General features: G+C 41.3%; 1 protein-coding gene across 4 annotated transcripts in view; it reads right to left on the reverse strand.

The window, feature by feature from the left end:
* Positions 1-2,785: 2,785 nt before the first annotated feature.
* LOC126047663 (zinc finger CCCH-type antiviral protein 1-like) overlaps positions 2,786-22,508 on the reverse strand; it is a 30,605-nt gene continuing 10,882 nt past the window's right edge. For all 4 annotated transcript variants that reach the window (XM_049821589.1, XM_049821591.1, XM_049821592.1 and 1 more), the window contains 12 exons: positions 22,191-22,443; positions 21,965-22,081; positions 21,516-21,584; positions 19,687-19,788; positions 17,239-17,362; positions 15,834-15,999; positions 13,294-13,414; positions 12,634-12,730; positions 12,115-12,193; positions 7,357-7,487; positions 5,392-5,543; positions 2,786-4,761 (listed from right to left, as the gene is read on the reverse strand). In XM_049821589.1, the coding sequence (XP_049677546.1) occupies positions 4,478-4,761; positions 5,392-5,543; positions 7,357-7,487; positions 12,115-12,193; positions 12,634-12,730; positions 13,294-13,414; positions 15,834-15,999; positions 17,239-17,362; positions 19,687-19,788; positions 21,516-21,584; positions 21,965-22,081; positions 22,191-22,443 (1,695 nt within the window). In that variant the 3' untranslated portion in view covers positions 2,786-4,477. The remainder of the gene's footprint in view (positions 4,762-5,391; positions 5,544-7,356; positions 7,488-12,114; positions 12,194-12,633; positions 12,731-13,293; positions 13,415-15,833; positions 16,000-17,238; positions 17,363-19,686; positions 19,789-21,515; positions 21,585-21,964; positions 22,082-22,190; positions 22,444-22,508) is intronic.

Raw genomic sequence — 22,508 nt, forward strand, 5'->3', positions numbered from 1 at the left:
GAAGTCCATTTACTACAACGTTTGACACAATTATATACCTTATGTGCTTGTGCACGCGCCTTATACAATACTCTAATTGGTACAATACCCCATTTCACACAACACTATCTTATTCTCTATTGGCTGTGCAAGCTTCTTCACCAGGTGTCCAGCAGTTACTTAGCTCATTCTTTGGCATCCAGGAGTTGTTTGTCAGGCTCTTCTTATCTTCCTTTTTCCCAGCGTACAAGGACACAACGTCCTTGTCTGCTCCAGCACTTTGTAAACTTATGTTTCGTTCCCACCTAATGGCTGGATTGCTCACATGCCTTCGCCCAGCCAAAAAATCCTCAACATGTAACAATTCTGTTAACATCAAGCAAACTGAACTAAAAAGTTCTTTAGAAAGTCTTTGCTACAGTGGGTCTAGCTTTTAGGACCCATTAACAATTCTTTTAAAGACTTGTCTGGTTTAGACTGTTAGTGCTCTTAAGCTGTACTAAAACTGACCATGGTGATTAGTGGTAGGTATAGGAGGCTGCTGTGAAAGCACAGCTGCCACCCATCATCTAAGGCCTTGCCTAGACTCCTGCCACTCAACCCCAAAGCCCTCCAGTACTACAGCTTAGTTTCGTTGGTGAAGAAAGCGCACCACAGTATCAGTGGTATCATGACCAGCTACCATAGCAGGTATGGTGGCTTCGAGTCATTTTTTTTTGTTCGCAAATCAAGACCAGATTTACTAACCCGGGGCGAAGCATGTTTTTTTCAACAAGTTTTCAACCCATGTTTTCCTGATAAAGGCGTATGTACAGATCTTTTCAAATACAAAATAAAGGCTTCAGTCAGCTGCAGGAACCTCTGCAAGTGACAGCTTTTTTACCTTCTTTGTGTGCACAGCTACTGACCCAAGACCTTTCAAGAGGATATTGTGCTTACCTGCGCACAGCCACCATGCAGTCTCACAGGCCATGACAACACTTGGCAGCAGTGAATGGGCTTGTTCTGAGGCCTCAAGTCTTTTTTCCTGAAAAATGGCATTGCATTTTTCTTGCAGACTCCCACTCACAGCTGCCTTGTCTTTGAGATGCAAGAACCCAAAGAGCAGCTGTGCAGAGGACTGCGCATTCACAGCTTTTGCTTTTTCAGACCCGCTGCCAACGTGGCATCTTTTTTTGCAGAGGCTTGAATGTGCCAGGAACCAAAACAAAGCCTCAGAGCCTTGCAGGGGCTAGGAAGCTCTGCTCACACCATTCCATTTCACAGATACCTCAAACCACTCTCCCTCTTAATACTTGAAGGGTTTTGGGCGGGGTGGAGGGAGGAGACACAACTAAAAGAGCTGCTGACCAGCTGACTGCAAGGATTGCATCTGGCCTATGCTTCATTGTAAGGAAACTAGCTGGTTGGCACACCAGCTCACAGGGGAAGACTGGGAAAAAAAATTATATTTGGAGATAAAAATGCAACAAACTTGCTAAGATTTTTTTTTTTAATAAAAAATTTACAGTAGTGCTGCTCATAACGCATTCTGTTTCTGTGGTGCTGTTCTCTAAACTCTTTCTGTGTCTTGAAACATGAAAAGTAGTTATTCCCTCAGTTTAAAGACAGGAACAAAAAGAAGGCATCCAGAAGTCAAGAGCAGCAGTATCTGTGCTCATGAATAGCCCCTATAATGCCATGCCTAGAAGAAGGTGAAGTTACTGGATTAAACACAGAATGCTAAGGGTACTTAGCAAATGCATTTTTAGCCTTTTCTGAACAAGCTTGTTCTGCATCTATTGAATTCCCTGAAAGCCATTAATCAGATTATAATATAAGGCTAGTGAATGAGGCAGATACAGCAGGGCAGTCAATAGCCTGCTTTTAGCCGACCCAGAAATCCAAGAAAAGCATCAGCAGTGCCAAATCAAAGTGCTGTTATCACACATAGGCTATATTATTTCAGACAAAAACATGGCCCACAAGCGGCAGTCTCAATATGCAGTGCTAGGATTGTCAGAAAAAAGCCAATATGGTTTCTGCTCAGTCACTAGGAATGAAAAAAAAATTAATTCAAAAATTCTGTTGGTTATCATGAAAACACATTTTGATTTGGTCTTACCTTGAAGCTGGCTTGTTGCAGCAACAACTGGAACCATAACTCAGCCCAGTGGCTACACAGCTGCCACACAAGGATTTATTCCCTTCCTCTCACACACTATGCCTTTACCATGCTCAAAAGGCAAAGGATTACTGTCAGCCTGTGGCAAGCTCAGAATTTCTCTTGCAAGGTGTTTTTCTTGGCATCAGTTAGGAAGAGGCTGAGGTGCCAGTAGGTGGGAGAACCTTTTTTCCTTTGTGCTCCATCCTCCTGCATTCACAGTATGTTTTTTCTAGCTCTCTTCCCTCTTCAGCTTAGTTACCCAGACCGAAGTTGTTGTCTTCCTTCCCCAGAGCAGCTCTCATCTATAGTCTAACCCAGCCACCAATTAAATAGCCAATATCCTGCGCACAAGAGAGTTGTACCCCTAGCCAGGCCTATGGAAGTGCAGTTTTGACAGTGTGAAGCACATCACTGGAGTTGCCATTTCTTCCCTTGTTCTTCCTCTAGATTTTGTGATTTGGACTGATCTTAAGTTGTCAGCATCTCACTGGCATTCTCCATACACTTACCTGTCTTGTAGCTTATGGGGGTGGGAGGAAGTGCAGCACTGTGTGAAAGGAAGACACTCAGGACAGGTATTAAGTGGTTAGTTCACTAGGTCTGTTTAGTTGTGCTATAAGTTTGTGTATGGAGACAAACTGCACACTAAGAAGCAAAAAGTGAGTGAAAACACATTTTATTTGCAAATATGGCAAAACTCTATGATTCAGGAACTCTACACGCAAGCAAAAGAGAGAGATCTTAAAAAGTGGTAAAATCTTCCCCTTTTAATGCATTACTGACTCATGTTTTCATTTAGTTCTACGACAGTAATTTTAATAAGATTTCCTAGTTTTAATACATTTCCCCATCTTCTTGGTAACTTGCAAACTTTGAGTAGTATAAGCGTTTGACAGATTTGCATCGAAGACGCAAATAACTGGGAGGGTATTTGTGTTACTGTAAAGCTTTTCTGAAAGCAAAAGTTAACTGCTCTTCTGTCCTCAGCAACAGTTTCCCTCTCAACAGCTAGGCTGCCTGAATGAGACATCTTTCTACAGAGGGTCTTCAGTTCGATTAACTTACAAACTCCGTATTAAAATCCAGTAGAAACTCTCACAGAGTTTCTATATTTTCTTTTTGGGACAACAAAAAGCATGTAAGTTAATAAAAAAGAACTTAACCACTGTCAGTAGGTTTGTACATCACTCTGACAAAGACAAAGCAAGTGTATCAAAAAAACAGACCCAGGGAAGCAGTATCCAGGATCACGCACAGCGACGTCAAAACATGAAGAGGAACTGCACTTGTGAGTTCTCAGAGAGTTGCCCAATGCAATGTGGGCAACAAAACACATATACGAAGTGTCTTGGGACAGCAGTTCTACCACTGGCCTCGAGAGAACATAACTGGTCTTTTCCAGTCATGTCATATTTCTGGAAAAATGAAAATTAACGTATACAAATAGGACAGAAAATATCAATGATTAAGATGTTTCTCCTGTCCTATAGCATTTGCTAAGCAAATGCTCACATTGAGAAAATACGTGGCCACATTCATTTGAAAGTCTGGCTTGTTGTGACACAGTTTTTATATACTTACGGCCATTAGTTGCAGCCAAACTACCAACTATCAGTACCTGCTTATTCATATGTTGTGATTTTTACAGTTTCACCTATTTTTGCGTAGGTCACACAGCAAGTTACTGTGGATCTGCAAAAAGTTTCTGATCCAATGATTTTCTGATCCGAACAGTAGCTGCCATTGTACAGATGAACTTCTCCACTTGAGCACTTATGACATGGATTTAAAATAAGCTTTTTATTTTTTTGTTTTACCATTTTAAACTTGAAATTAGTATCAGCATTAACAAGCAAAGCGTTAACTTTGAAAACTAAGTCAAGTCATTCTTACATACACTGACTTGTTTAGAATTGTGATAGGATCAAGAACAGCTGTATTCTGCACTGAAAAGAATCTTTGACTACTAAAAACTTGAGAGTTTGCTTTAAAACTACTGTACTGCTGATTTTTCTCTTAACTGAACTGTTTGCAAAGAATTCTCTCTATTTGTAAGAAAATGCATTTACAATTATTTGCCCACAGAAGTCATGACTTTCAATTTCCCATCCCACGATTCTGATTTTTCTGCTATGGTTACCCAAATGTCTATGCTTCATTTAAGAGAGGAAGAGGAGAAGACAAGGCAATTAGTCTAAACAGATTTAACATCTGTTTTACCAATCCTCCTCAATACAGAAATTCTTTGGATTAACATTCCAAAGGATCGCATTAAAAAGAAAGAAGTCGCCAAGTATGACAACACCTGCAATACGGAAAATAAGATGAGGGATACGAACAGCTCCGATCCCTCTATGATACAATACATTTTTCTGCTTCCTCCTTATACTCTATCGTATACTCTGGGTAAATCTGGTATTTTTCAAACACAACAAAAATGGATGGATTTAACTCATTGTCCACACAGCTGTCATAAAACCGAAGCCCATCAACAGACTTTGTCGGGGGGCGAACATAGGCTGCATTGCCTTTAACATAATCTCCAACCAATACACGAGCCACGAACATGATCTTTGTCTTCACCGCAGGCTGACAGTATGCATGGGAATAGGAAGCATCTCTAGCAAAGTAACTTCCTAGAAAATGATATGAAAACATGGTTAGAAGGAATATGCATAAAGTGACAGCGAAAACTGACCATCCCCTTGTGTTTCAGGAGATATTTGACCCAACTTTCAGGTCTCCTCTTACTCAGTTTACATAATACCATAGGAATTTTTACAAGAGAACGGATTTTGCCTCATAATTTCCATTCAGAATTTGCTATTCTAGGAATAATTTTTAAAAACCCCAAACATAAAAACACTACAGGTATGTGTGTTACGATGAGAGGTATAGACAAGAAAACATGAGGACCCTGCATGACCATACTGAGGGAATGCACACCCTTCTTGCTCCCTGCCATGAAGACTAGCAGCCATTTCTCTGGCAAGTTCAAATTATGACCTTGTGCCTTCAGAATATCCCACCTACAGCAACAGAGGCTTTTCAAATCCCTACATTAATTCTCTTAACACCTTGCGTAAAGACTCACCCCCGCACAAAGCAAATCCTTGTCCTCTCCAGAGGGAAGGAAGATCATAATACCAATTCCTACCTCCCCCCCCCCCCTCCCCCCCTATAGCTAAAGCCTTCAAAACTTTGATTGTTCTCGTATCAGGGGAGTCTAAGTAGACAGCTAACACACAGAGCCACTTCCTACATACCCTTTCCATAGCTAGTTCCATTGCTTCCACAAATTCTCCAGTCAAAGTTGTGAGTACAGATGGCTTCCACAAAGGAGATCTTGGTTCCGTGGAACAGGAGCCTTTCACTTACTTCCTTCCCTCCATTTTCCCTTTTCATCTGCTCCTTTTGCCTAAAAGAAAAACACAGGGGAGGAGAGTGTGAGCCATGGAAGAAAAGGGAGAAAGGGTTTTAAAAAAAAGAAGTATATAATGTATATGTAAATATCAGCTGGATGAGATTTCCAGTCTGCTTTTTCTCTCAGCTTGGAAGATGAGACAGACTAGCAGTATGATGAACAATTACAAGATGAGCAATATATTGATACCACTGCCCAGCAATTCTAGGTAATTCTGGCTTTCTTCAGTGAATCTAAGTAAGCATTGACACTATTACAGCCCCCACTGTACCAACCTTTTGCTCTTCTGTAGGGTCCTACTAGTTCTGCTTTAATGTCTCTTGTCCCTTCCCAGCCCCAAACTCCCTGGGGAGCAGAGGTTGTACTAACTGCAGAGCCTCCACGCTCCAGCAGTGGGCAAGCACTAGAGGCAGCTTGTTCTTCATTCCCCTGGTGAACCCAGACTGCCACACTCCCTGAGCTCCTGCCCCTCGGTGAGATCAGCGCAGCTGAGGAGACAGAGCCAGGAGAGAAACAGCCTTCCTTCACCACTGAAGACCTTACTGATTTAGGCCAGAGTCAGACTGATCTATGACCAGTGTCAAAAGAGGAATCGTAACGGAAGGCTCAACTAGTATCTCCCATCAATATTTCACAGCATCCAGACATCCCGCAGATTTTCAGAAGCTGTCAAAGTGGCCAGGACAGTGATATTCTTCAGGAAGTTATCGGCTACCAAGTAAACAGAGCCAGGGAGAGGGGAGAATCCTTCCAGCTTGTAAACTGCATAAATGAAAAGTTACGAGCAATGGATTGAAACTTGTTGATTGCGAACCTGACAGTGTTAAACTCTGCCTGGTTAGCTAACCAGATAATTAAGCTTAATTATCTCTTTGGAGGAGGATAAAGAGTATGCTCTACCACATGTTTTTAAGTGTCTTAAGTTTTGCTAGATGAAGAGGTTTTATGAAATTATTAGTGATAACTTCCTGGGTTCAGTCACTGCACAGGTGAAAGTACTTATTTGAGCAGTATTTTTTTCCATTACCATTCCATACATTCCTTGAATACTTCTATTGGGTATCTGCTTTTGTTTTAAACTAGACAACTGTTCTATGCAACACCTTAATCTGCTACCAAATTAACTTGAACGTGGTCATGTCACTAGTACCAGCTCAAAACTGTTGGTGTCTAGCTTGGCATAAGTACCTGTAGTTCAGTATCACTGATGCAGATGTTGAAAACCAGAAAGGAGCTCTGGAACTCAGGGACCATTAAGTTAAAGCACAAGGACTCTTTCTCAGTGAGTGCTGACTTAATTCAGCAAGGGTACTCAGACTCTTGAGAAAGACTTAAATAAATCTGACTGAGGAGAAAAAAGAAAAAAAAAAGAAAAAAGAGAGAGAGACAGACAGACCTAGCAACCTTTACCTTTGCTCACTTCTTTTTTAGCAAGTATTTCATATGTTCTGATGGATAAACTTTTGTTAGCAGACAGAACACATGCACAGCAGGCAGTTAACTGTTCAATCCCCGAGACAATCCATACACTATTCCACATTACTGTGGGTATCCTCATCTCAATTTTGCGTCATTCATGTCCTCCCCCCATCTTCCAAGGAGCCATGCAAAGGGAACCTCCCCCCAGGAGCATCGCATTCTCTGGTGGCCTTAAACACTTAATTTCACTCCTGAAACTGCTCCTAAGAAGGAAATACCAGTTGTGTTAAAGCAGAGGTGGTAAAGTCTTTTCTTTCCTAGGAAGTAGCTATAGGACACCAGCTCTTGGAGACTCCCTCCCCATAAGGATGTGGAAACAAACACTAACCACTGAAACACTTTCCAGAGGGATGGATTCTGAATCCTCTGTATTTTAAGGACCTTGTAGTTTTTCATAGTCTGATGAAACAGTTGCTTTATTCTGTTGTATTCAGAGGTTGTATTACTGACCTCCACTGCCTATAAAATAGAAACAAAAGGAAAAGAAGACATGAGCCTTCAGTTAGCTCGTAACATGCAGAAGCCTAATTACAGCAGATACGCTTTCAGAAGGGTCCCCAAACTATACTTTTGAAGGTTAATTTAATGCTTTGGATTGTGACTATGTGACTTATTAGGACAGACACTTAATATGTAAATTAGTATGTCACTCCTGCTTTGCAAGGACACCTCACCTCTCTTCAGGAAGGATGCTCAAAGCAAAAGGATCAATTAAATGTTTTACATCTCCAAGTAAGAGTTGACACTTGTAACTTTAAATCTCAATGAAATGGCAATTTCAAAAAAGAAAACTTGACTGATTACTGCAGATAATATCAGTGTTATATATAAAGCTGATCAAGAACAAAAGATGTTACGATAACAGTATCATTTGTAACCAGACATTTAAGGGAGCCTCAGCTATTAAAGATGAAACAAACAAAATACATACAACCACCCAGCATCGTAGCTCCTTAATTTTCCAAATTAAAACTTGGAAATTTGCACTTAAATACAGACTTAAGGGAAGAAAAAAAAAAGCTACTTTTCTACACATAAGAGAACAATTAAGATTCTAATAGGAATGTTACACTAAATACCTGCTTAAGCAAATACATCTCCTCCTTTCCTAAAGGAAACAATGTCTATTTATCCATGCTTATTGTGTTTAAAAATCCATCAAGAAATGCACATTTTTCCCCAAAGAAAAGGTAAGGCAAAACATAATTAAAACATGATTCGAGCTCTTCTACTTGCTTATGTCATACATAAATTTTCCATTTTTTTCTCCAAAGTAATATCTGTCTTTAATCTTCTAGAATAGACACTTATCTCCCATAAACTTGACTGAAAATGCATAATGCTGGCAGACTGAGGTCACTTGGTAATACTTTCCACTTTACTGCTGCCTAAGCCTAGTGGGGACTCAAAATGACTTAAATTGAAATACTCAACATTCCACATATCAAAGATGTGTTTTAAGCAGGAAAGCTGTGGTCATCCTAGGAGGTAATATGATGCCAACATCTTAACCTGTCAGGCAAAAGCTCCACATTTTACAAGGCTGAGTTTAGTGAGGAGATAAAAATAGGACTTATATTTCACAGCTGCATATAAATAAAGAAGTGTTTTTCTGGATACCATGTCCAGCTTGTGCATTAAGTACTTACTGACGAAGAGGCCTATCACAGGAAAGTCTTCTAGGGATTAAGTATAAAGGCAGCTGCACAAGGAAGAATTATTTCTTTGAATTTATAAAAAAGCTTTTACAAGGTTGAATGAAGTTTCCCATGTCTTAATACAAGAGTATTTTCCAAAGCTTCTTTACAACACATAAAACAATTTGGAAGGGCAAGTATTTATCATCTGCATACTCTGTGACACCACAGCTCAAGTTGCTTACCATCACTTACAAGATTAAAATTATGTCACTGTATTTCATTACTACATCTTTTATTTATACATAAACAATTCTTATTTGGACTACAACTATGCTTTTGCTATGCTGCATCTATTTACTGAGAAATCGTAACTTTTCTGGGTAAAACAGAGGGTCAGCCACATGGTACAAGGCCTAATCCTGTAAGAAAGGTACTTCAATTATTTTATCATATGATGGCCTCCCAAGCAACAAAGCCAGTTCTCTTTTGCATGAAAACTTTGTGGGATTGTCCTTATTTCCCCAAAGAGGTTTCCCCTGCTAATAAAGAGTAACACCACATTGCTGTTGCAGGTTGATATTTCATAACAACAGAACTTCTTTAGCTCTTCATCTTCAGACCTAAAAAGGAAAATTCCTAGAGAGCATAAGCATTTGCTAACCCACTAGCAAGGAGTGGATTTTCTGAGGCAGAGAAAGAATCGCTGCCCTGACAATAATTTCTATTAGCGCATGACTGTACAAGAACAGCGGTCTGTGATATCAAACTGTGATCTCTGGTTAACTTAGGCTTTGGAAGCAGCATAGTTTGTATTAGTGATGGTGACCCAGCCAGAACTAATGAAGTACACAGACTCTTCATGTTGCATCAGTGCCAATTCCTGTTACAGAACAGCAATCTTTGGCATGCGTGTCAGGATTCAGCAACATAGCAGCCACACGAAGACTAATCCTCTGACATAAAACCACACATTCGTTGCACACATTTCTCTGTCGTACATTAAAGATACAATTTAAAAACCAGCATGAAGTTCCAAAACAGTATCAATTCTTTTTTTTTTGCCTTTGAAAAGCTTACCAACTACTAATTACACTTTTTCTGTTAAACAAAGACAGAAGACATTCACACCAACTTTCCAATTGGTGTTACCAATTTCCATTGTGCATTTCATACACTCTACTTTCTATAGAACTATGATTCCAAATGACTTACAGATTAAGACACTGCAACACTCAAAAAATAAGCAATATTACCAAACCAGAGCTGTTCTTTTTAAGCAAAGATTACTTTCTCCCTATCTCGTATAGGTGTTCCTTTTTAAAATGGATCACTTCCAGCACAGCAAATTTTGCCATGATTATTTGTCAATGTCTAAAGAGAAGGGAACTCATCAAGTCGTAATTGTCAGATCTTACAATGGACACCACATGCATACAGAATCCCAGCCAGTCCCAATGTTACCTACTGCAAAAAAAATGGGCTTAGGACCCCACAGAAATATTTAATCCAGACCAGGCTTTCACTTTTAGCACCAACAGGTACTATGGGCTTTGTCACTGTTTAGGTGCAGAATTAACTTCTCCTTTCCTATGAAAGCCACTCAGTTTACAAATTAAAAGATGGTTTTCTTAGGTGCCAACTCAGCAAGCAAACTGAGCTCTGGGGAACAAGATGATCTTCCTATTTCACACATCCCCACAAGTACCATCAGTGATACCATGGATCTGCGCATCGCATTCCAAAGCCTCTCACAACCACCTCAATGACTCCAGAAACACACGAAAAACCAGACTCAATTAAAATTCAGACTGAAGTCTTCAGAGTAAATAAGGGAAGCAGTTAAGATACATGCAACTCCGAGGCCTGAGGAGAAATGAGCTACCTGTCTTCCTGGCATTCTTTTGAAAAATTTAATCTTATGTTAATCAGTTAAGCTGCTGATAAGCCAAGGGAAGAGCTGATTAGCTATATCCTTTATTATTTTAACAGAGCTCAAAATATCACAGGCCCAAATCTTCAACAGGTCTGGCCGCCAGATTCCCACACAAACTCATTATTAGTTCATTCAGCAGGTGCTGGACACCTGACATTTTACAGACTTGAAAAACTAGGGGTTTTTGCTAATTGTGAAAAACAGCTATTTGAAGCGAGCTAATGTACAGAGCAGTTGACTTAAATTTTATCCATTGATTTTTCTTCAGAACTGTAGATGAATTTGCTATATACACGCATGGCCAGATACTGGCATTACACCGAGTAAGGCATATCCAACATAAGAGGGTAGTCAGGGTAAAATGAAACATTCAGCACAAAGCAGAATAACAGAAACAGCCTACGGAAGCTAAGAGACATGATACTTCTGGTTCTCATGCCACTGCCAATGTAATTACACCAGGGAAAATAAAATACAAAGAGTGAGAATAGCAATGGAGCTCTCTGTCAACTGAAACTAGCCAGAAAGAATTCCCAGTTAGGAAATATGATATTACTTCTATCCTGCCCCTAGCCATCAAGATATCTGTGCCAATACAAGTTGGTCAGCATCATACAAGATTCTGTGACACAGTCAACAAGGAAAACCTCTTCTGCTCCATGTTATGTGCCGTTCCTTAATCAGGGTCAAAGCCACTATAAAAAAAGACAAGTGTAACACTCAAAAGCCTTTTTTATAGCATACTGTAGTACTTCCACAGTCTGGTTTGCTCTTCCAGAAGGACTGCTGGTTAATACCATTAGACCTAGTAATTTAAAAACCACCTGCACATTTTTGGTCTTGGTAGGCCAAACAGGAACATAGACTTTGGGCTGACAAGGGTTTGTTTTGTTGAAGAGATCACTGCAAATATTTTTTTATATTATTAGCTGTAACTCTTTATTACTGCCATTCCTTGAGGCCATGGTCTGTGCTCAGATCTGTGATGTATGTGACAGTACTGGGTGACTTGAAAGAGCATATAGAGATTCCCTTTCCTAGATCTCCAGTCCAAACTTCATCCACCAACAGCCATGATGGTGTTATTATTGGATGGCTTTTTAACAGCCTACACAGAAAGGGTTTGGTCTCAGCCCAGAAGAAATACACGCTTCATAGAAGCCCGTTGCTTAACTGGTCCACTAAGTCACCAAAATAAGCCATTCCTTCATTTTTAACAGAAAAAAAAAAAAAAGTCTTTAATTTGTTGAGTTTTGGGTTTGTATGTAAATAGATGCCAAAATACAGATGAAGTTCATGGGAATTTAGCACCTTTTTCAGGAGCTCTTGGGAGACCACCTAGATCTTTAGCACAGACACTCAAGAGAACACTCCTGTCCCTTTTTAGCATCTACCCAGTTATAATTGCTTCAGTTAAGCATCCTCCTCCTTCAAATCATGCTTTTGCATCAGAATTACAAGGCGGGGGGGCGGGGGGGGGGGGGGGGGCGGGGAGGGGCCGGGGGGAAGATACCTTGTATCCCAAGTCAGGCAGTGCAGATTGATCCCAGTGGACAGGACAGACTTGCTTTGGAATAGCAGAATCCCTCTGGCTGTTTGCAAACAGATAGAAACCAAACTTTTAGCAATTCTAGTACTACTCTGAACATTCAAATTGGCAGCATCGCCTTTGGCTAATTCCTACATTTAAAAATAAACAAAATATACCACAAAAACTGGGAAACAGCCTCAGCCTGTGAATGGCCTTGCATGCTGCCATTCAATTGCCACGGTCCTCTTCACTTGCTTTTTTAAGAAACAACTGTCCATCACCAGTCCTGTGGATGTGGTACCTGGAGTAACATGTACCCCAGAAACCAGGTGATGCACCAAGCTGGCAGCTTGTGATATAGCTTCTGTTCGGTCAAATGGATATGTTTTCCTCTAGCAACAGCTGCATTCTTTGCACAATTACTGCCAGCACTGGCAGCCATTTTGCCTTATAATTACTTCTGAAATACGAAAACACAACAACTTAGAGAGAATCATTTACCCTTTCCTTATCTTTTGCACATCTTCAGAAGACACAAACTTCGGTCGCCTGCAGACCTTTCTTCGAGTTTTAAAAGAGATGTTTGTCTGGGTCATTTCTTGAGGAGAAAAGGGAAGGCAAAAGAAAAAGTCATGAATAAGTGTACAAGATGGGGTCATTAATTAATGAGAGTCATTCATTAATGAGAAGTACATATTCATTGTCAATTCTATCTGCTGAAGAATAGTTGTGCAAAGCCTACGTAAGTTTCTTGTCCTTCCTGTAACTCTGGTATTTATCCTGCGCCTATCTTGCTTGCTCCCTTACGTCATTCATGCTCTTTAAATGTTGCTCCAGCAGCACAGGAAGATGCCCGATTTTTCATTTTTAGTATCCATAGGGTTAACTCACTTTACTTAAGGTTTACTATGACTTTATGTGAAGACTACAAGTCTTTTTACTTCTGGTCCAATGTGAGTCTGGATAGTGTCAAGGAATAAGGGGGAAGGTTACTTTTGTAAGGAATTTCCTCTGGGCCATCACTACCTCACTTCTCCTTCCAATCAGTAAATCTGGTAGTATTAGTAAAAGAAGTCATAGCTTCTAAAACCTGGGATAGCTGGCAGGTTAGTCTTTTTAAAGCACTGCATAGTTGTAAATGAGAACCTTCAAAATGAGTACCTTTAAAATTGAGCTGGTAATGATGTGAGCCAGCCTGGAAAGATATGGTGGCATCTGGATCTGCTAGATACAAATTCTCAATAATAGCAGAAGATGGCGAGTTCACACTACTCCCTTCTCCCTTTGGGCGAGTAAGAGGAAAAAAGAGAAAGAAGAGTAATGAGTAAACACAACAGGACTAAACCCTGGATAACTAGCTTGGGTAGAGGGAAAGAAGAGACAAAGAGTAGGATGAAGAGGAAATCTACCCAGCACTATCATAGCCTGCAATTACCAGACACACATAACATACACACAAATACACAATTAGTAATGATGGACACACGCATCCCATTTGTTTCTGTAACAAGTTGTACTGGTTTTGGCTGGTATAGAGTTAAATTTCTTCATAGTAACTAGTATGGGGTTATGTTTTGGATTTGTGCTGAAAACAGTGTTGATAACACAGGGATGTTTTCGTTTCTGCTGAGCAGGGCTTACACAGAGTCAAGGGCTTTTCTGCTTCTCCCCCCACCAGCGAGGAGACTGGGGGGGCACAAGGAGTTGGGAGGGGACACAGCCAGGACAGCTGACCCCGACTGACCCAAGGGATATTCCAGACCACAGGACGTCGTGCTCAGAACGCGAACCTGGGGGAAGAAGAAGGAAGGGGGGATGTTTGGAGTGACGGCGTTTGTCTTTCCAAGTCACCATTACATATGATGAGCCCTGCTGTCCTGGAGATGGCTGAACACCTGCCTGCCCACAGGAAGTGGTGAATGGTTTCCTTGTTTTGCTTTGCTTACGTGCACAGCTTTTGCTTTACCTATTAAACTGTCTTTATGTCAGCCCATGAGTTTTCTTTCTTTTACTCTTCCAATTCTCTCCCCCATCCCACTGTGGAGGAGTGAGCAAGTGGCTGCGTGGGGCTTAGTCACCAGCCAGGTGTGACGGATGCACTCAACTCCTTGACCAAACTAGTGTTAGCTTGATTCAGGCTCCCAAGGAAGTAAAGGCCTAGGCCACGACCAGGCCATGAACTTCTCTAGTTCCAACCTGTTCTCTGAAAACCCCCACAAGAACAGGGTGACATGGTGAGCATTGATGCATAAGCTTGGAAACCAGAACACCGATCATATGATTAACACATGAATAGCCAGTGGTTCTTCCAAGATTAATTTGTCAAGGAACAAAGTTGTGGGTACAAGGAGTCTCTCGCTTACCCTTTTTCATCACGTGCAATTTGATTATGAGCCAACCACTTCATTCCATAAATCTGACAGCCCGAGTGAGCTGGGTTTTTTAGCAATCCCTGCTAAGGAGTGGGCTGCACAGCGGTGACCTCCCCTTGAGCTGGGACACCTCTCAACGTTACTCCTTGAGGCTGAGACACCCCTTACCGACCGCAGATCTTTGGTAAGTGATCGATATCACACATAACCTTATATTATAGTGTACCAAGATTTTGTATTGGTAACTTTGAATTATTATTATATCCTCTGTGAAATAAGTAATAGAGTGAACCTTGCCATTGGACTTTGTTAAGTCTCACTTTTACAAAATTCTACTTCAGTAAAACTACTTTTGCTGCTACCTTTCATGGTGGTTCTTTAAACGGTCTAAAGCCTCGCCTGTGACAAACTGTCATAGTCAGCAGATTCTAAATTTGCTCTGAGACACCAGGGTTAAACCATGATGCAAGTACAATTCTCTAATGTACAAAATAATGTAAAATATGAGGGTATGTTGATGGAGATGCTTTCCATTTAAGCGGCCTACTGAAATCAAAGCCCACCATTGCTAGAGCCACTATATCCATCATCTTTCCCTGCGTACTTTTCCACATCCCTGGATCACCTTTGTGTTCTGCCAGTTGTGCTGCTACACTGTAAACCACATGGGGAAGACTCAACTGCCTTGGGGGAAGGAGAGATTCCTTATTTATTTCTTTTGCTGTATTTTTCAGCTAGATCACTCTCTCAAAGAGGATTTGGCCACCCAGGGAGAAAGGTAACATTTGATCTGAGAGAGCAGAGCAACCCTTGCATGTTCAAGGAAGCAGGACAATGTTTAGAAGAGAGGCAAGGCTACTTCCTGAATAATTTAAAAGGCAGTATATCTCAAGGACAGTGTATACATGTTAAATCTGTGTAGAAGCCATGGACAACTCCAGAAGGGAATCTGACTAGAGAAGCCAGCATGCATCATCAAAAACAGCTTGATCAACACAAGCTGAAAAAAAGGTATTTTGCTTTCCTGCATTTGCCAACAAGATCTTTGTCAGGAAAGTAGTTATAACAAATCACCCAGACACAAAGACAGACGATCGCTCATACTGAACCTCACTGCAAGGAGATAAAGCATGTTCCCTCCCCCTCCAGCCTGTCAATATTTTATCACATCTGTTACGAACATCTGTAGCTTCACTGCCTTACTTGACACTGTAAAACTCAGGCATAAGCACTTACTTAATTAACCTTGCCGAGTAAAGGGCGGGGGGCGGGGGAAGAGGCTCCAAGCATTTCTTCAGAAGTGATTCAAAGCACAGGATGTGGACTCACCTGTTGCCCATATTCAATCCACTGGCCTTGGTCATTCTTCCAATACCAAATCCACTGTGTAGTCAATAACAATGTGGGTTTTGTGACTGATGACAGTGTAGAGAGGCGTCGAAGCAAAGAAGAACCGCATGTCATCGTCTGGAAATTAATGTTCTTATCTGCTATGCTATAAGGACAAATTCAGGTTTATTATATTTAACAGTATATATTTTATCCTCTAATCCCCAGTTTAAGACGATACAATTTTCTTTAATATAATGTGACTGCCTGAACTTACTTAGGCCCAAAATGAAAGTATTTCCCACAGCATGCATGGCAGCTCTGAAAACTGTTGCCAGTCTTCAGAAGTGAACTATGGCCTGCGAGACAATGAATGCCATCTCAGTCACTAGCCAGATGTTGCACTGCCAGCTTTACAGACAGTCTGGGGCTACATGTACAATATGGCAAAAGGTATTTCTGCAATAAATAAGCATGGTTACAGTTTTTCTCAGTACAAAAATAGAAGTTGGTAAGTACCTGACTGAATTTGCCAGCAAGCACCTGCAGCTTATAAACTTTGTTCTTTTTCTCTGGTTACAGAGGATGCAATCACAGCTGTGACTTCTGTAAATAGTATTCATCACTGGAGCCACCTGGGCTCTTACTCCTGGGAGGCTTGAGAAAATGAACTCTCAGGCAGAAAGACTTTGAAAGTAGCCTCCTCTTGGGAATCTTGCTTGTGATTTGCACCATCCGGCAGCCTAGTCAAGCTGCAAATCAAAATCACCTGCAGACTGAAGAGGCATGGGCCAAAACAGCTATACCATTTTACTGAGGCCATACTTGGGGTCCCCTACAAATCCAATGACTTACAGTGGGGCTTTCAGAAAAGAATTAAAGGGAAAATGCACTCACTTAAGAAAAAAAAAAAAAAAAAAAAAGATGGGCTGCTTACACAAAGGGCATTTCATAAAATTTACCTAGGCACATTACAGATATTATTATATTATAGTATTATTGTAGATGCTAGCTGTATTAGGAGAGGAATAGCCTAGAGAAGACCAGCTCTGAACTGTTGTTAAAAGGCCCAAGTTAATTATTATTTATAAGTTATGATTCATTATCTGAAATACTAATATTCTAAGCACTAAATTCCACCCATTTCTTTTTACGCTATATAGAGTTTTAAATGCAAGATACTGTGTTATTCTTAGAAGACAAGAATGGGGTGATATTTCCATGCAATCACTTTTACTTTTGGGGTTTTTTTAAAAGAAAAATTCTCATTTGTACCTCCTCCCAGATTCTGAGCAGCTCAGTAATCAGAAGTTATGGAAGCCAGACATCTTTAGGAAGAAAACAAGAGTTTTTCCTCAGGGGCTCAACCACAGTACTCTAAGCAAGCAGTCCAGCATCATCATACCTGTTGTTTTTTGGGTCACAATAGGCCTTTTCAATTTCCTCCGTCATGGAAAGGTCATTCCAGGTGATCCCATTATATACCTGCCATCGATATGGCAAATGGTAATGAACAAATCTGCATTTATCTGTAATGAGATCGGACATAATCAAGAGCTCTGCAATCATAAAAAAGAGAGCAAGACAGGGAAAAAAAAGGAACAAGCATTTTTTATACTCTGGCTTTATCTCTTGGGCTTTGGTACAAGCAATAAAGACAGAGTGCTGAAAATAGAAATATATTTGAACAATAGGGATGTGCGTTTCTCTAGCCTTACCTAGAAAAGCAGCATAAGCTCTTATACTGCCAGATACATTTCAAAGAAACCACAACCTTCCCTTTGCTGATACACAACATTGGCAGCTGGGAGAGCCGTGCCACAGATAAGTGTGTGCCTATGTGTCACACCACCATGTTTCTCAGCTATAAAAAGTCTAGTCTACACATCACATAAGCACTCCAATACATTTGGTTCTCTCTTTCCTTTAGTCTTTATAGGGTGGTTACCAAGGCCTGAAGGTTTTTTTTAGGTCCAGCCCAATGAATGAGGCAGCATAAAGGACTGCAATACTCCACAGAATATCCCCCAAGAGGGACCCTACACTCACCCCTGAACAGGTAGCAGCAACACTGCCCTACTAACAAGACTGCTAGGCACCGTTGGAATTGTTGCTTCACTTCTCAGAAAATGGGAAGGAGCAACTTTTAACTGCCTCATGTGCAAGACCTGCAGCAGTGCTATATATGCTTCATACAGGAAGAGGAAGACTCATGGGTTGGGTTTTTTTTACATCATCTATGTTTCAATGCATGTAGGTCTGCATGTTTGAGCCCAGACGGGCTTAACACCCCTGCATGTGTGCATCCCGCTGGATACAGGCAGAAGCTGACCTCCAGGCCTCCCTGCTGGGGGAAGCTGATGAACACTCCACACCCAAGTATGGACCAAACCTCTTAATTTACAACTTTTGAGCCAAACATGGCATGGCAAAGCACACTAACTCTCCAACCATTATTTGAGTTTGGCTATTTGGTGGTCACAGGAGAACTGCTTTGAGCCTGACCTCCACAGTTAGCACCCAGGTACAACATTCATATTATGCAGGTCCAAAAGTTCGTAAATTTAAGCCTCAAGCCTGGCCCTAAAGAAGCAGAGAGTCTGAGAAATGCGACACGAGGCTGGAATAGCTGCTGCACAGAGCCAAAAGGAGTTTCACCATGCCTGCCCCCTGATGTATCTGACCACAGAACATATGGAAATTAACCCCAGTTATGAAGACAGTATCATTCATTCCTTTCTTCATTCTTTTTGTTAACAGGGCTGGAGTGCACCCTGTCTTGAAAGGGCTGTGCTTAAATTAACTTGAAAATCTGTAGACAAAACCACACTTGGTCTCTCTTGGCCAGATTTCATTTCTGTGATCCATAAAATATCCATAAAAGAAACAATTTATTTTTTTAAAGTACTGTCTCTCTTCAAAGTAATGGTTAAGGAGAGCTATTATCAAGCCCTAAAGTAACTTACTCATCTGCCTCTCAGAAAAGGAGCTTCTGACTGGAGAACTGCATCTCTACCAGAACACAAACCCACTACAGAAATGCTAAATATACACAAACATTTCAGACCAAACAGTTATCAGGCAATTTACTATCTGCATCCTAAGCAAAAGCAAACACAGTCTGGTCTAATTTAAGTGGATCTTTTACAAAGACCAGGTGGTCAGAAAAGGAGTAGTCCTTTAGAAAGTGACTGGACAAGTTCACTGAAAGAAAAATCTCATGGCAACTCCTCGTAACCAAGGAAAAGCCTAACCTGGGGGTTAAGCAACTGTTCAGGGACAGCCCCCAAATACAATTGTTTATACTTAGATTTTTTCCCCAGACCTCTGTTGTTGGCCACTGCCAGACAGATGATGGACTAGATTTATCTTTAGCTTAGCTGGTACAACTGCTTTCTTAAGACATTTTAAGATCACTTTTTTGGAGGACTTAATAGGGGAGAATATGGCATACAGCAAGAACAAAGGGTGACATATTGTTACCAGTTGTCAATGATGACAGCATAAGGCCAGCTCTTAAATTGATCTAATAGTTACAGAAAGTGTAACATTTAACATGAAGGGGTTTTGCCACAGAAATATACCCAAAGCTTGCTCCCATCAACAGGGTTGAAATAGGCCAATAGATGGATCATCTAGAGGAAAAAGGGTTAAAGTGTATCCACGTGACTTTCCTCTGATTATGTTTGTAATTCTGACAGTGTTTATTAGTAACTTGGAAACAAAGCAAATGAGCGAAAAGGCACAATCGCCACTCCCACTCCATATGCCACCACTAGCCTGAGCCATTGAGCAGGGAGTGCCTCTGCAGACACTGCTCTCTGAAAATCACATTACTTTTTGTAAAGCTTACCTTTATGTCTGCAGTACTTCCAGACGTAGAACACGCATATCTCATCACACTTATCTTGTTTGTTATCCTTTGAAGCTTTAGCAGAGGAATAGTCTTTCTTATCTATGGGAAGGAACACATGAGTCGTTATTGGCCCTACCAAAATACAACTTTAAAAGAAAGACATGGCATTTGGTATTTCATCCTAGAAGTAACAAGTTGACTGCAGTAGCCAAGTCAAGCACTTTCAGGATCTGACTATCCCCTGTACAGCGCACCGCATGAGTTAGGGCTTTGTGACTGACCAATAAGCCCCTACAATGGAAGAAGGCTCAGTGGAGATGGCCAAGGGCAATGTGCCCATGAAGCTCAGAGAGTAACGTGGGGTGTGACTGACCATGGCTGTTGCAAAGAAGCTGACTTGGTCTCAACACAAAGGGGACCAGAGGATGGCTTTTGCTGTAGATAACTGGCTATGTCAGCTGAGTGGATCAACCGGTGGTATAAACATTTCTCCACAGTTAGCCAGACCAGCATGGGGGCAGCAAATACAGGGCTCAGCTCAACACAGGGGTATAAGAACTAAACAGCTAACAAAAGAATTTCAAAGAGAGCAACGGGTTTGAGCTGGCTTCAACACACATATTCCTTCCTGGGGACTGGGGACACGCAGCATGGTGGCGGTGAGCATATTACACAGACCTATAATTTATTTTGTTTCCAGTGTATTTTGCATCACTCTGCTACATCAGAAATCTCATTGTACTGGGCCTGGCTAGGATAGAGTTAATTTTCTTCATAGCTGCTCATATGATGCTGTGTTTTACATTTTTGACCAAAACAATGCTGATAACACAGTGATGCCCTAGCTTTGGCTGAACAGTGTTTGCACAGCTTTGAGGCCTTCTCTGTTTCTCTCTCTGCCCCTCCAGTGAATATACTGGGGATGCACAATAGGTTGGGAGGGGACAAAATTGGGCAGAGGACCCAAACTAACCAAAGATACAGTCCATACCACATAACATTATGCTCAGCAATAAAAGTTTAGGAGGGTTAGCTACCTTTTGCTCAGGAACTGGCTGGGCAGCCCGTTCATGGGAGGTGGTGAATGACTGCCTTTGCATCACTTGTTTTTCTTTGTTTTCTTCTTTCTTCTTCCACTTACCCTTTGCTTCCCACCCCCGCCCCCAACCCATCTTGGCCCTCAAGTTTTCTTGCTTTTATTCTTTCTCTCCTCTTCCCCTGTCCCACTGGGGGTCAGAGAAAGTGAGCAAGTGGCTGTGTAGTGCCTAGCTGCCCACCATGGTTAACCCACAATACTCATGTAACATCAACTATCTTCAAATAAGTAAATTTGATATTAAACATTATACCCTCCATGTGTGGAATATCTAAAAGAACGTGTTCAGAGAGTATTGGACTCTGACAGGCTTTAAAGCTAAGTCCCTTCTGCCCAGGAGGACAGGAGATTTACGAGTTGCTATTCACTCACTGGAAGGTATATCAAGTCAACTGCTCTACTGACAAAGCTATATCCATTCCCCGGGGACAGAAGGCAAGGAGAGGTATTACATGCATGGATACAACTCTGTCTCCTTCCCAGGAAGGAAGCAATGTGTCCAGAACAGTACAGAGATCAATCCCTGACTACTCCCCATTGTGCTGCACAATGCTTGGGCAGAAATCTCAACGTTCCTCTGCAGGCCGTCTGGTACTATGGCTTTCAGCATATGATAGGGTAAGCACATAAGCTGCACTCCAACTACCACATGGAGCTGTAGGGCTGTGTGAAACCAAATCCCAGTGACAAGCACTGATCTCAAGTCTGGAGGGTTAGAAACAATCCATACCTTTGTCTTTACTTCCAGCTCCTGTTGGCAACTGGTGTTGGCTCTGACCAGGTACATTGCTACTGCGACCTGCATGAGAAGACTGAATGAACAGCACTGCTAGACCAAAACTTCAGCTAGCTGGCAACATCCCAATTTGCGTGTTAAGGATTATGTCCATCACAGATCTAATTTTCCACTGGTACTCCACTGCTGATACAAAAGCTCAGCAGTAACAGTTACAAATCCCAGCTAGTCACAGTTACCGGCAGACACTCAATAGCAATTCTGCATGCAGCATTTTAGACAACAGTAATGCAGCTCTCCCTCCCACATGACTCAGCCATGAGTTACTCCATTCCTGAAAGCAGATCAATGGCAGAAGGGAAAAAAATATGTACATGTTGTAAGAGAGGAAATAGGAAAGCTGATTGCACATGGAAGCAGTTGGTACTTATCTAGATATTTACCTTCTAAAGGTGGCACATGCAGTGTGGAGTCCGCTGTCTGCAAATGCATCATCGAATCTTTAACATTTCTAACTGCTGGTTTTTTCAATGCATTTTCTCTTGGTTTGTAGTTGTGTACTGAAAGCACAGAAAGGATGATGGGGTTTAGCTGTGAGGTAAGCCAAGAACAGCTTCTACCTCTTATCAAACTCAGAATCCTATTTAAATAGTGTTTCTTACAACTTACTCTTCCCCTTCTTGAGTTCCTTGTTGAATTCCACATGCTTGTGATCACATATAGCTTGGATGTTTGAAGCTATACTCCTATCGACACCTCCAGTTTCCAACACTCTCAATGCATGAGTATCCAAGAGGTTATGGGACCTCTTGCATGGAACAAATCTACATTCCCCTTGGAGAAAGTGTCGACAAATATGAAGCCTGTTGCAGTTGTTTTGCTGGCTGCAGGTGCTATCCTTTCTGTTGTAAAACTGACAGACCTAGAAGTGAGGAGGGATAGATACAACACAAAATGGAAAAGCACATTAAAATCAGTAAATTTTTT

Source organism: Accipiter gentilis, chromosome 18, assembly GCF_929443795.1.
Source record: "Accipiter gentilis chromosome 18, bAccGen1.1, whole genome shotgun sequence".
NCBI lineage: Eukaryota > Metazoa > Chordata > Aves > Accipitriformes > Accipitridae > Astur > Astur gentilis.